This window comes from Gymnoscopelus microlampas, assembly GCF_963454915.1.
Source record: "Gymnoscopelus microlampas genome assembly, chromosome: 22".
Classification (NCBI taxonomy): domain Eukaryota; kingdom Metazoa; phylum Chordata; class Actinopteri; order Myctophiformes; family Myctophidae; genus Gymnoscopelus; species Gymnoscopelus microlampas.
Window position 1 is genome coordinate 28,424,947 of NC_139959.1, and position 15,167 is coordinate 28,440,113.

Below are 15,167 nucleotides of genomic sequence, written 5' to 3' on the forward strand. Positions count from 1 at the left end.
TTCAAGGCAATAGTAGTAAGACTCTATGTTCACCAGTAGAGGGCACTATCAACTAATCTATAAAAACACATTTTTTTGTGAGTATGCAGTCCTTATTGAGTACTAAGAGTATTAAAACATTCAACCAACAGTTTTTCTGTTGGTATAATCTCTTAGAAGAGGTACTCTACTGTCAGAGGAATTCTCTACCAAAACAAACCACAAACTTAGACAAAAATGAGTTACACAACAGATTCCTCATAGGATCTCTGTAAAAGAGATGCTGTAAGCTTTCTTTGGTTTAACAAGTGATTTAATGGGTCTCTATGTGCACCAGAGGTCCAGGGGCAGCTGTTCTGGTTGCCCCCATCAGGACAGCAGGTTTCTAATTGGAAGACAACCTGCCTCACAATTATTACGGGAATATTCCTGAGAAGTCTTTTCTTCTGCAAGCAATAAAATATCAGATGTGAGATTTTAAACAGAAATGATCACGGAGATGCTCAATTGGGTGCAGTGCAGTGGTGTAAAGTAACTAAGTACATTTAATCAAGTACTGTACTTAAGTACAATTTTGAGGCACTTTTACTTTACTAAAGTATTTTCAATACTTTTACTTCTACTCCACTACATCTCAGAGGCAAATATTGTACTTTTACTCCACTACAATTATTTGAAAACTTCAGTTACTAGTTACTTTGTAGATTTTGATTATTATTACAAAACATAAATTAACCACTTAACTTCAGCCCTATATACATTTCGGCCATTTGAAAATAGCCGATCTACAAGCTCACAATGTGTCGCGATGCGACACATTGTGAGCTTGTAGATCTGCTATTTTCAAAAGATGTTTATACATTTGAAAACTTGCGAAAGGGGACATTCTGCATAATGAGTTATTTTACTTTTGTACGTTAAGTATATTTTGATACCAATACTTTTGTACTTTTACTCAAGTACATTTTGAATTCCGGACTTTTACTTGTAACAGAGTATTTCTAAATTGCAGCATTGCTACTTTTACTTAAGTAAGAAATTAGGGTACTTTTTTCCACCACTGGTGCAGTGCCATTAAAATGATTGTTGATCATTGGAGGTGTTGAACCCCAACACCTCCATTCGCTGTGACGCTTGACAACGCTTGTGACGGAAGGTGACAGGGCATTCACTGCTAGGGCTCTATTTCTGTGGAACCAACTCCCCCTGCAAATTAGACAGGCCACTTCGGTGTCCACTTTTAAAAATCTTTTAAAAACTCATTATTATAGAATGGCCTTTAGCTAGAAGGAATAGTCAGCTAGTTTTCGGCTTTCACTCTTATTTTTGGTCTTATTACTTTTGTATGGTTCCTTTGTTTTTGTTGTTTGCTGTTGCTATATAAATAAAGCTTATTATATATTCAAAAAATAATCACCAAAACAAGCCACCATCTGAAAAAAATATATACTTTTTTACCTAAGATGGCTACCACCACGTCCCCTCTCAGGATCTCTATGGACCCTCTGGATATGAAGTAGATGGCGGTGAGGACATCTCCGGCATGGACCAGCGTGTCCCCGGGGGGCGCATGGGTGGTCTTGAACTTCATTGCCAGAGCTCGGAGGCAGCCCTTGGTGGAGCCTTTGAATGCCTTGCAGTTCTGCAGCAACGTGCGATTCAGATGGAGGCAGATGTCAGCCTGGAGGCACTCAGGGAAGCCTTTCAGCACCTGGAGAGGAGAGGAGAGGAGAGGAGAAGCAGAGGAGTCATTTCACACTATGAGCTTGTAGATCTGCAATTTTTTAGGAAAATAATGAAAATATGTGCAAATCTTTGAATATATGTTTTTTAAAGTGAACATTTATGACTCAAATCTTTGCTTCTGGGGGATTCTACAAATGTCTTCCAAACAGTTTTTTTGAAGAAAAAAAAACGTATGTTTCCATGATATCAGTGGTTCTCAAAAATGATATGTATTTGGCCGTGGACCCCCATCTCAAAATATTTTGATCCAGGGACCCCCAGAAGTTGTAACAGGGTTAAACATGTTTGCTTTAAAATATATATACAAAGATTTGTGCACATTTTCACGATTTTTCAAAAATAGCAGATCTACAAGCTCATAGTGCGGCACTCGGTGCCGCACTATGAGCTTGTATATCTGCTATTTTTGAATAGCTAAAGAAATCTTGAAATGGCACATAGATGCGATCCCGGTCTTAAGGGGTTAAGCCCCATTTCCAAAATATCGAAAAGAGTGGCTCTACGAGCTTGTAGATTCACTATTTTTTGTTTTTTTTTGCGAGGGAAAAGAGAATATGTTCGCCTCTATAATGACATGCCCTAAATAGGGATGCCAGGTTGAAAGTGGTTAATAAAGGTATGGTTGCAGGTAAGAAAAAGCAGATCTATAATACGTGTCACATGTCACAAGATGGACGAGCATGGACTGAGTGTTCTCAGTGTTGACTATACTTGCACCTCTTGGTTCTCCAACATCCCAATGTTTCAAGTTCAGACCTCCCAAAACAAACTGATTTGACTACTTTTTGGCTTAAAGCCCATGATCCACCTATTTCCAACTCATTTAGCTAGTCTGGGATGGCTCAGGGTAGAAGACAGGGTTAAGCAATTAAAAATGGATTGGTTTTCAAGATAGTCAAAGGGGCTCTGCCCTCAATACCCTCATACCTGACTAACTACCTCACCAAAGTAGCAATTGAGGAGAGGAGAGGAGAGGAGAGGAGTAAGGGGGTAAACAGCAGAGAAGGAGGGAAAGGGGAGAGAAGAGTATACTGCAATAGTATAGACGAAAAAGGGAGATGGGGATTAGAAAGGAAAGGAGGGAGGGGAATAGAGAGAGGATAAATAGTGGAAGGGAGTTAACAAGTGGAGGGAGGGAGGGAGGGAGGGAGGGAGAAAACACATTACATAAACAGTGATATATGGTAATAGTGCATTTTATTGCACACTGTAGGGAAACACAAAATACAGCTTTCATGGTCATTACCGTAGTTAATTAACTTTAAGATAAACATTGGGGGATTTAAGTGTGAGATAATACAAAACAAGAAGTCCTTTTGTTTGTTTAAATGGTCATCTGAGATGTTTAGATACGTCACTGCTAAGTGAGTCAAAGTCCGATGGGTGTTGAGAGATACAGAGCCGGCAGGAACGCAGATCCTGTGCATAATTAAAATGAATAATGGTTGCAATTTTAATGAGTTCTGTGAAAATGGGCTCTTCTGTTGTTCTACAGCTCATTGGCCCAGAACCAGACGTGACCTAAAACACTCAGGTCACCTCAGCTATGTATCTCTATGATTCTCTCTCTCCTCTCCTCTCCTCTTCTCTTCATACAAAACATTATGCCGGGTATTAATTTAAGTCACACTTGAAAACTTGTCATTCCATATATCTGCCTGCTTTGAATGAACGTGTTGTTATTCTCAATAAAATGTGAAAGTATTGCGATGTACTTCACAGGGTCTGGATTATGCTGAGAGAGACAAGTCGACGTTGTGTGTGTTATGGTTACCGAAGTTGTGGATGGACTGGTGCAATGGATATAGCTATGCGTTAGGTTCTACAATATACTTTTAGCAATTCTCTTCTACTCTACAGAACAAGTCAATATCTTTCATCACGTATGATTTCTCTGTTCCGTTTTACTTAACCATGCTTTGGTTCACTGCACTCAGGTCATCGGCCCCCCTCCACAGCTGCAGCTGTTGTTTACCATATGTTTATGGTAAACAACATATGCTTATATGCTTATATGTTATGATCACTTTGTGCATGCAATATGGTTGCAGCTGAAGAAATGTTTGTGTGTGTGTGTGTGTGTGTGGTGTGGGGTGGGGTGGAGAAGCGCCATGCACATGCTACCGTACATACAGTAGTATTCAATAATTGTGCATTCAAACAGCAGATGTGCATCTCGTACTCTCAGTCTTATCTTCAACTTCATCTTAAGGTCCTTACACACTTAGTGTGTTTGTTTTGTGCGATTAAATCGGAAGTCTCTGTCATGAGTACACAGATTCTACACACAATGCAAATTCAGTATGCCACCAATAAAGTCATCAACCTGTATGAATGAGGCATCACCTATATGGATAGTTTTGATACGAAATACTCACTGGCGATTTACGAATCGTTCATTCGTCACCCCCCTATGTGTGAAGATCTGTAGCATGTATCATTATTGTTCCTGTGATAAGGACTAAAGCGGTCACGGCTAATTAACCACTTTCAGCCTATTTTGGGCATGTCATTAGGCAAACATTTAAAAAAACAATGAACAGAATGTGATAAGGACTAAAGCGGTCACGGCTAATTAAGCACTTTCAACCTATTCTGGGCATGTCATTATAGGCAAACAAGACTATGAACAGAATGCGAAACAAAAATTCACGATTCTTTTCAATAGGGTCTTCCTAAAATAGTGAAAATACCTTATCTACAATCTTACAACACATTGCATCGCGAGCTTCCATAAGTTGCAGATTTCCACAACTTTTATGCAATACTACTATTAGCCTAAATAATTATAATAATCATATTTTGCATATACAGTGAAATCTGGTATCTGCATTTAACCCATCCTAGGAGCAGTGGGCAGCTACGGGGGCAGTGCCTCGGTAGCCTGGTAAACCCAGGGGTTAAGCTCAGGGCCACTTCCACACGTAGACCGGAGCACTTACCACGGAATTCAGGCTGCAACCCCCGAATTGAGACATACCTCTGTTTCCCAGGCGGCCTCATACCTACTCAGTGGTTAAATCAGTCATATGCCTTGCACCTCAAATCATAATCATTAGAGCAAACACGGTCCCATATCCAGTCAGTTCTCTACGTGCACTATATGCCAGGCCTTGACAAGAACCACTTAATGAGGCAAGAGAGCAGAGGGAGACGCAGGGGCGTAGCTTCAGATAAATCTATGGGGTGGCAAAGTAAATGACGTAGGGACTATAATAGGCTATTTAATTTATGGTCGCAATCAGACAAGAGAATGTGTGACTCACTAGCCGGATGGGAAACAACACTCACGTTGATGCATCCGACTGTTCAGGGATGTGTCGTGGGGAGAAAATTAGAGGGGCAGGGGCTGAAATGTCCAAAAGGGCACATCAGTCGCCGGGCAAAAACGATGTTGTTGACATTTCTGGCCAGATTTAGAAATCTGGTTAGATTCTGGTTTATCATCTGAACCAAGAGTTGAGATGATGATGAACATTTACATTCATGTTGGGGACTTTGCATCCAAAATGTTATGAGGTTACTTCTGTGCTTCTGCATGAAACTGTCAAGACACCGATTAGATTTATATGATCCAGCTGGCACTTCAGAACGGAGTCTCACTGCAGTCATGAATATAGATGTTCAATGCCCTTTTGACTACGCCTGTTCTTTTTACACCAGCACCCCTAAGATTTAAAATACGAGGTTCCTGACCGCCCAGAACAAATTACTTAGATTAATACTAAAACACGATCCCATAACTCACCCAGCACATTTTGATAGCCTGAAATGGCTCAGAGTAGATGAGAGAGTGACCCAATCAAGATGTGCATGGCGCATAAGATTTTGAATAAGCTCTGAAGTACCTCAGTAATTATTTTTTGACAGAAGTCAGTAATGTTCACGAGTCACGACCACACTACAAGGGGATGATCCCCCTTGTATCTTAATGTATCTTGTATGTTAAGGGGAAGCAGAGTCTGGGTCTAGATTTAGTCAAGTGGATTGAAATACCTGTTTTTCTTTGTCAAGGCTGGTGTTTTTTTTACTGCCCCCGCCCCCCACCTGTTTTTCTCAGGTATCTACCCATATCCACACTTTTCCCACAAGGACATTTTCTTGCACGTACAGGTATGGGTGCTTGGACTAACATGCACAAGGATGCTTTTGTAGCACCATTGGGTGCGTGGACTTGAGTGCAAACACACACACACACACACACACACACACAATTTGCTGTACATATGAAAGGACCGCGATGGAAATAAGACGCTGGCTTTCTTTCGTTTTATCCTTTGGACAATGGTGTGACAATAAAGAGGTCAAAAGTCAACGATTTATTTGAACACATTTTTGTTGCTGTTATTGTAGCCAAGTTCTGGAAAGCGTTTAGAAGTATTGACACACCATGTGGAACATCAAGTCAATGGAGGGTGAAAATGTCGGCGAGAGAAGAGAATGAATAAATAACTAAACCCATGGTGCTTGTAAATGCATGCTGGGTTTTCTCTTTCTGTGTGATATAACGCAACGTTGGAGTATGAATCATGCAAGGGTACAAGGGTGTGTGGATGTCAAGTATGTATGATCTACTATGAATGTGTGAGTGGTTGTGTGTCAATGCTTATAAAAGACTCATATCAACACTGTTGGTAGCATGCAGTGTGTGTGTGTGTGTGTGTGTGTGTGTGTGTGTGTGTGTGTGTGTGTGTGTGTGTGTGTGTGTGTGTGTGTGTGTGTGTGTGTGTGTGTGTGTGTGTGTGTGCGTGTGTGCGTTCACACGTAACACTCACAGCGTTCATGTCGATGCCGTTGGTGTAGGACCAGGCATGTTGAAAGTATTCCTCCAGCCTCTGTCTGAGCGGGTTTGGGATCTGGTGGAAGCGGATGAACTCCCGCACGCGGAGCATCTGGGTGTGGTAGCGCGCCGTTCCTGAATACAACCTCTGAATGATGGCCGACACATTTCCAAAGATACTGGCATACATCAGGGCTGGGGGGGAGGGGGTTAGAAAAACATAGGAAGGGAACAGAAATTTTAACTGAACATGCTACTACTACTACATTCAAACATGACAACTGACATACTGTAAGCTGACACATTAAGCCCAACTTTGAGCTTGTAGATCCGCTATTTTGAATATAAACAAGAAAAGTGCGCTCCTCTGAGTGCAGGTCTCCGCCAGGCCGGGTGGCCTACCCAGGGCCCGCAAACTTTGGAAGGCAGACAATTGAAATGGTATTTGAAAATCTTGATCACATGACTTCAGAGATAATGTGTACCACCAATTTGTGTGAGTTTTGGACAGTTGTAGGAGTAGTAAGAAAATGGCTGAAAATCTAGTCTAGCACAAATGGCTGGGGCTTATATGGGGAGTCACATCATGATCCAAGGAATCCAGGGAGAAAAGGATTCTGATTGTACAACCTACGGTTGAAGAGTTATCAGACAAAACAAAACATAAAGCGGCCTGATATAGCGCCACCAGGAGGCCGATTAAAAAGATTAGGGGCACTCTGGGCGGCGCACCCGGCTTTTCCAGATCATGTTGTTTGAAACACCTTGCACCCCAATCAATATGCATGTCTAAAAGGTCCAATAACAACGCTGTGTCTACTGTCCTGCACTTGGCAACACACCTGGAAAAGAACAACACTGCAGTTCATTGACGTCAGCTCAGCTTCGCATTTAACACTATCATTCCCTAATAGCTGGAGCTGCAACTGGATACTGGACTTTCTCGTCTTCAGGCCAGTCAGTTAGGAGCCAGGTAAAACCTCAAGCACCAACACAGTTGGGAGTCAGGCTACCGACTCTCCCCAGCGTTGCGTGCTGCTCAGTCCACTCCTGTTCACCCTGCTGACTCATGACTGTTCTGCCAGGTCCAGCTCCAATCACATCATCACATATCGCGGACGACACGACAGTGGAGGGTCTAGTCACGAGAGCAGGCACGCCGATTTATGTGCGCGGGAATTTCTATATCTATCTGTCTGTGTCCCTCTTATACCCATACAATATGGATATGTGTCTGTCTGTCTGTGTCCCTGTTATGCCTATATATGGAGATCTCTGATGTCATCCATATGACATCATAGTACTACTGACATCATAGACTGGCCTCCAAGTATATATATATATTACTATTACTATGTAATGGGTACTGCACTAAATACTCTGACAAAGGGTTCTCTGACATAACCAACGGGGCATCGTTCCCAATGGCCGTCGCCCTAGTATCAAAAAAGAGATGATAAAGCATTTCAAATGCATTCTCTAAGGTCTCAAAGAAGAAAGAATAAATGTTTCAGAAGATATTTGAGGTCTCTTTATTTTAAAAGTGTGGACACCTTTGTTCTAGCTCTTGCATAATTGCATAATTTGATGTGCACAGTGAGTTACTAATAAAGTAGCATATTAATAATAAAAGGGATATTAAAGTCTAGATTATGAAATAGATATTAAAATATATTACAAATCCCTTTCTGTTGAGTCAGGGCGGCGTGGGGGCTCAAGCAGTAATTAACCGCACCAATAAATTTAATGTCATGGGTTCAAATCTGTCTGATACCTGAACCGCCTGTTATCTCCTTGCTTCCTTTCTTGCTTTACTGTTATGTAATATAGCACCGTTTCCAAAACCGGGAGAAGGGCTCCCTTTGGGGGGAAGGGGGGGCTTAGGCCTAGTCTGTTTGGAGGTAGTCCAACATTTGAAAGAGATTGTGCATTGTACAAAGAGATTGTGATTGTACAAACTGAGAGCCCACACGTGCACGCATATCGAAATGCAAGAAGAGGGGCTCCAACCAAAAAAAAGTTTGGGAACCACTGTAATAAAGCAACATTTTCTATAACATACCATTTCTAGCCATGTCAGACGCACAGGAAGTATACAGTGACAGACTTACATCCTATGAGCATGACGCAGATGGAGAAGATCTTCTCAGAGTTGGTGTTTGGGGACACATTCCCGAAACCCACGCTGGTCAGACTGCTGAAGGTGAAATACAAGGCAGTCACGTACTTGTCCTTGATGGAGGGTCCAGAACCTGCCATAGAAGAATCACACCAATGACTTCAAACCGTTTGATCATTAAGTAGTTTAACCACTTAAACCCTAAATACGATACTTCACAGCGGCCCCATCCTTTTTTCCCCTCAATCCCATGGGTCCTATTTTACCCTTTGTCAAGTCCCACTCATGGTCGTGCCCCTCTTCGCACCCATTGGTTGCTGTTGCTTGGTCTGACAAAAATCCTTTCTCTCCATCCACTACCATTGAAAAAACAGTTGCCTCGTATTGATATTTAATGTATTCAATTCTTATTTTAAACTTGGCTTCAGTAAAAAGGAACATATGGATTCGGGTGTAGCATAGTGACCGTGTTTTGTTCCCCAAAACTGGATATTTTTGTAGTTTTTAGCAAACTCAGCATAAACAACTAGAATGAACCAGGGCGGAAGGAGCCTGCTGTTTGGTTGATCAGAGACTAATCAGATTGCTCACAACGGGTAAGTTTTATACCACATGGTATAAATCAAAATGTTCTGGTGGTCTGCTGCGCAGTGCTATACATATTGAGAGAAGAGTCAATATGCGATTATGCTTTAGAACTGTGGGTCTTAGAACCAATACAGGCCCCCAGCGCAGCATTTCCATACAATTAAAAGAGCGCATTAGGGAGCACAATGCCCACACACTGCTTGCAATCAAAAATCCATCCAAACGGCAGATAAAACATTTTCAAGCACTTGGTTTTTCATTAATCCTATTAATAAGAAATAAAACAAAAAGTTGTTTGTCTCCAAAGATGAGCGGTGAGGAGAGAGAGAGCGGGAGAGAAAAAGAGACTTTAATGCTGATGGAATTAAATGCACTTTAGAAAATGTCATGAATCAATAGCCTCAACTTTCTTTATCCGTACTGTCAGCAGTAACAATGCTGTTGAAACATTTAAATCCCGCCGTAAGTCTCATTATAGAAAATCTGTCATGTAATGATTTTCCTCGAAATGCCAGTTTCCCTCATCTCCTGAAATCATTATCACATTATTAATGCCACGTTGAAGAGCAATTTTCACTATTTGACATACAATACAGATTATAGGGTTTAAGTGCTTATGGCAAGAGACAGGACTTGACATTTCAGTACCTGTGATTCAGAGGCCCAAACTTTTGCATTAATTGTGGGATCGCTAAAGCGATCACACTACTGTTATTGTCAATATTTTTTTTTGGCACCAGTTTTTTGGCACCTAACTAGTCCTTCATACTTTTAGCTACAAACTCCGTTCCAACTCTTCAACGTTCGGCCTACTCAGGACATGTCGGCTTACATTCAAATTTTTGAAATAATTTGTACTTTTAGAGATATTGCACTTTTTACTTCTAAAAAATCCCCATTCATTTCAATGGGGAAATTAATCATCATCCTCAGTCCCCCTTTCACACCCATGTTAACTCTCATCTCTTCTCCTCTCATCGGCCACACGGCCGCTGTTGTTTTTTTTTCCAAAACTTTTTTTTTTCAGAATTTTTTTTTTTCCAAAAAAAAAAATTTTCCAATTTTTTTTTTTTTTCAGATTTTTTTTTTTCCAAAAATTGTTTTTTTCCATTTTTTTTTTTCCCAAAAAAATTTTTTTTCCAATTTTTTATTTTTTAGCTTTATTTTTCCGAACTTTTTTTTTTCAGATTTTTTTTTCTTCAGATTTTTATTTCCTAAATTTTTTTATTTCAGATATTTATTTTTCTTTCCAAATTCTTTTTTTTCTTATTTTTTTTTCCTATTTTTTTTTTACACTATTCAACACTGCCAACACTATACAAACTTTTAACACTAATACTTTAACACCTTGTCAAACCTTTCACACCTTTCAAACTTTTCAAACCTTTAGAACCTTTCAAACCATTAGAACCTTTCAAACCATTACAACTTTTAGAACCTTTAGAACCTTTAGAACCTTTAGAACCTTTAGAACCTTTCAAACCTTTCAAACCTTTAGAACCTTTCAAACCTTTCAAACCTTTCAAACCATTCAAACCTTTAGAACCTTTAGAACCTTTCAAACCTTTAGAACCTTTCAAACCTTTCAAACCTTTCAAACCTTTCAAACCTTTCAAACCTTTCACACCGTTCACACCTTTCAAACCTATAACACTACTAACACTATCAATACTCAATACCAGCAATATTAGCGATCCCACACTGTTTCTTCAGGAACAGTACTTTCTAGTTTTGATTGTTTTTGTACAGTGTGAGACAGCGGAGGAAGTGGTCCCACAGTGAGAGTAGATCACCGGTAAGTCGGATGATAATAAAACCCTTAATCTTCTGAAGTTGTCAGCTATTTTGACATAAAGTAGCAAGCAACGAGCCCATTTAAATTCCAGTAATTGCAACGTGCTATTGAATCGGAAAACGTAATTAACGCGTTACTTCCAACAGCAACAATGTTTTCTCAGTACCTGGGATGGAGTCATTGTAATGTTTTCCCAGAGACTCTCCCAGAGAGTGGAGCCAGCCGATTGAACCATTCCTCTCTACGCTGCCAATGGCATACCTGGACAGAGTAAAGACATAACATATCATTATTGATTTCAGCAACAATCAAGGGTTCATACTGATATATAGATATGTTATATTATGAATTACAACATGCACATCCACCTCCACAACATGCTACTGAGATACATTAGTGGATTATCCAGGGGGTCCCCAGCTAAAAGTGTTAATATAGCATCACAATAATATTAACCACTTTAACCTTTTAGACTTTGGCTATTCAAAAATAGATCTACAAGCTCATAGTGTGGCACCGAGTGCCGCGCTATGAGTTTGTAGATCTGCTATTTTTTTTTTATCGTGAACATTTGCGCAAACCTTTGAATATATATGTTTTAAAGCGAACATTTGTAACTCAAATCTTTGCTTCTGGGGGGTCCCTGGAACAACATATTTTGAGATGGGGGTCGGCGGCCAAATACATATCATTTTGGGGGTCCTTGACATGAAAAAGTTAGAGAACCACTGAGATAGACGACCGACACACCAGGCGATCCGATAAACCGCCTGGCAGCGAGTCTAGGAGCTGGATTGGGACCCGCCGTTGTGTAATATCCTACCAGATGCAGGCCAGCCAATGAGCGATGAGGGCGAAGGTGCACATGAGGAGGAAGAGGACAGCGGCACCGTACTCCGAGTAACGGTCCAACTTCCTGGCCACACGGACCAATCGCAGCAGGCGGGCCGTCTTCAGCAGACCAATCAGAGTCGTGGTCTGGTAGGGATAATTGAGAAAAGTGGGGGGAGAGAGAGTGAAAGAAAAACAAAGAGAGATTGAAAGCCATGACAAGTAAAAAATTGGGGGCAACCTGCTGTTTGTTTGCAGGAAGGCCTTGGCCTTGTCCAGCAGTGATTCAATGCAGTTGAGGTGGTAAAGCCTGACTGCCATTCAATACTTGTTCTTGTCCTGTCCATGCAACCAATAAATAACAGTAATACATTGTGCGCAAGCAGCTAAGCGTGAGTGCAAGCAGTACACCATGGTTCTCCAGTGAGGGCATGAAGCCAAGGATCGATGCGGTTCAAGTACACCCTGGCCAAGCTTTCACTAAACTAGGATTATCTTTTATTTTTGATTCTATATTATTGGCCCACCAGTATTACAAAGCAAAATCAGGACAAAAGCAGTGTTTTTCTTCTGCCAGAACAGATTTATTTTAACAAATAAGAACATTTTTGGGATAGGTTAAGTGCCTACACAATAACAATAATTAAAAGTATAACACGGGGAGACTTGAGAGGAAATCAAACAGGGGTGTTTGCTAGAATAAAAAACAACATTACGTTGTATTGTTACATGAAACATTACATTCATTCAATAATTACGTAACACATTTTTCTCGCGATGAAGACATTTTTTTCCCCCATAACATAAGTTCATTTTGCTATATCTACAGTATGCACTCCTGTGTTGTGGAAGGTTCACAAGTAACCAATGCCTTTCTCACTAGCAGATATCAAAATACCAAATGAATACCAGTATTGCGTATCAGTATGCTTTTTAGTGCTTTGTGAAACTCTGCCCAGAAATGTTTTTTCCTCACGAGACATTCCCAAAATATACAGTAGTCAAGTGTCTGGCTCCCCGAAATCCATTCTCTCTAACATTTGGCATTCCTTCCCACTATACTTTAACACTGAAGATGTCCCATAAGGTACAACACCCTCCTTGTACTGTACAGTCACACTATCGTTCACAACAATCACTATCACAACAATCGTTGTTGGTTCAGAAGGTAGCTTATAGATCACAATGTTTTCATTACATACTACTTATGCAGGTTTGTCAAAATTGTAATTCAGGAGGGAGCTGATAATGTTCATTTCCTTCAAGAGAATCACTATGTGTAATGCTACCATATGCTGTAACCAAAGTACCACAGTTTGTGTAAAACTCATTCAAACTTGATCTCCCATGATGCCACACACTCCCTCTTCACTCTCACTCAATTCACTTTCTCATCGATGAGAAACCTCTCCTCCTTCAAACACCTGTTTAGCTCTCTCTGCATTTTTACTCTTGATAGCTTAGATGAATCTCTCTACCACTATCTGTATCTATCCAGTTTTTCATACTGCAGTGCCTGCTATAACAAATACATTTTTAAGGTTCTGTCTGTCTATATACACGCACGTCTTACCTCCTCTCCGTTGCGGTAGATGAGCAGGTCAAAGGGGATGGCGGCCACCATGTCGATGAGGAACCAGCCTTTGAAGTAGTGCACGGCGATACGCAGTGGGTGGCTGACCACCTCGTCGTTAGCGTTTACATATGTGGTCCTAAAAAACGACAAGCATCACATTGTTCCACAAGAAAATAACTTTATTACTATTCGACGTTTCGATGTCTATTACATCTTCGTCAGGTTGACATGACGAAGATTTAATACATATCGAAACGTTGTCGTTCTTGCCTTGCACCCTGTTCTATTAACCCATTTAGGCCTGGAACCCCTGTACGTAACTATACCTGTAAATCCGGGAGCCCCTTTTGGGGTTGTTGTTGCAATGTACAGTATATAGCAACATACATTTGTTGTAATTTTGGAATAAATATTTGAAGTTTTTCAGAAAACTAAACTATGTTGTGTAGCTACTAGCTAGCAATCCAATAGTACCTGCTCACCAGTACCATGTGACCATGAATATTATTAAATACATACAAAATGAACTACTATCTCTACCACTACTAGTATACTATCTAAAAAATTCTCAAAAAAGTTTAGATGTTTGTTTGTGTGTGCGTGTGTGTGTGTGTGCTCTGACCTGAAGTTGATTAGGATGTCAATGATGAACATGATGTCCACTATGAGGTCCACCACGTTCAGAGGAGAACAGGAGTAAATACAACTCTGCATGACCACCTCCTCCTGAGAGGAGCGGAGAGGAGAGGAGAGGAGAGGAGAGGAGAGGAGAGGAGAGGAGAGGAGAGGAGAGGAGAGGAGAGGAAAGGAGAGGAAAGATGGATGAAGAATGACGCACAACTTAGTATGTTATTAATAGTACACTTCCTGACACATTAACACAGAGTTTAAAGTTCATTTGCATAAGTATATACAGAAAGTTACATGAAACACACGCAAAAGTGCAAAAGTACACGCAAAACAGTGTAGAGCAGAAGCCGTGCCAGCTAAGTGCTAGAATCATGAATGAACTTGGTAAGACATGGAATTACCTAGAAAAACAGGTTGTCACAGGCAGGAATAAATGAAGAGCTGAAGCTAATGCTGTGTGTGTGTGTGTGTGTGTGTGTGTGTGTGTGTGTGTGTGTGTGTGTGTGTGTGTGTGTGTGTGTGTGTGTGTGTGTGTGTGTGTGTGTGTGTGTGTGTGTGTGTGTGTGTGCGTGCGTGCGTGTCTGTGTTAAACCCACAAAGCCTTCCAGAGTTTCAGCTTTTAAATAATTGAACATGTTTATCGCTTTTACTCTTTATTGCATTGCATTTATTGTCTTATAGTTATTGCTTTGTAAGAACTCTAAAGCACTTAGTAACCTTGTTTTTAAAGTTCTACATAAATACAGTTTAGATAGTAAAGTACTCAGTGCTAAACACTTAAGCCCTAATTTATACTTCATCGTATGACAGTGTGGTGCAAAAATAGGGAAAATACTGTAGCTGCGACTGAGAGGTTTTGAATATTTTATGAAAATATTTGCCTATAATAATAACACGCCCCAAATAGGGGTGCCAAGTTGAAAGTGGTTAATTTAACTACCAGAGTGTACAAATGGAACCAAATGGACTCAATTTGGTTAAATTTAGTTGCTGTCGGGCAGAAACCTTCATCTCCATATCTCATATTTTTGTAAATGAATGCCCTACTTTATCACAGAGTAGCAAAGATAGCCGATCTACCCTCAAAACCCACCTCTTCAGAACTGCTTTCCCCACCTAACTG

The 15,167-nt window shown here is 40.6% G+C and overlaps 1 protein-coding gene across 1 annotated transcript in view; it reads right to left on the reverse strand.

Annotated features, from left to right (window-relative positions):
* The window catches only part of kcnh2b (potassium voltage-gated channel, subfamily H (eag-related), member 2b), a 314,750-nt gene that overhangs the window by 8,285 nt on the left and 291,298 nt on the right, over positions 1-15,167 (reverse strand). The window contains exons 8-14 of the mRNA XM_084048974.1: positions 14,037-14,140; positions 13,412-13,550; positions 11,831-11,985; positions 11,174-11,268; positions 8,617-8,757; positions 6,501-6,700; positions 1,438-1,690 (exon numbers count right to left, since the gene is read on the reverse strand). Of these exons, the coding sequence (XP_083905100.1) occupies positions 1,438-1,690; positions 6,501-6,700; positions 8,617-8,757; positions 11,174-11,268; positions 11,831-11,985; positions 13,412-13,550; positions 14,037-14,140 (1,087 nt within the window). The remainder of the gene's footprint in view (positions 1-1,437; positions 1,691-6,500; positions 6,701-8,616; positions 8,758-11,173; positions 11,269-11,830; positions 11,986-13,411; positions 13,551-14,036; positions 14,141-15,167) is intronic.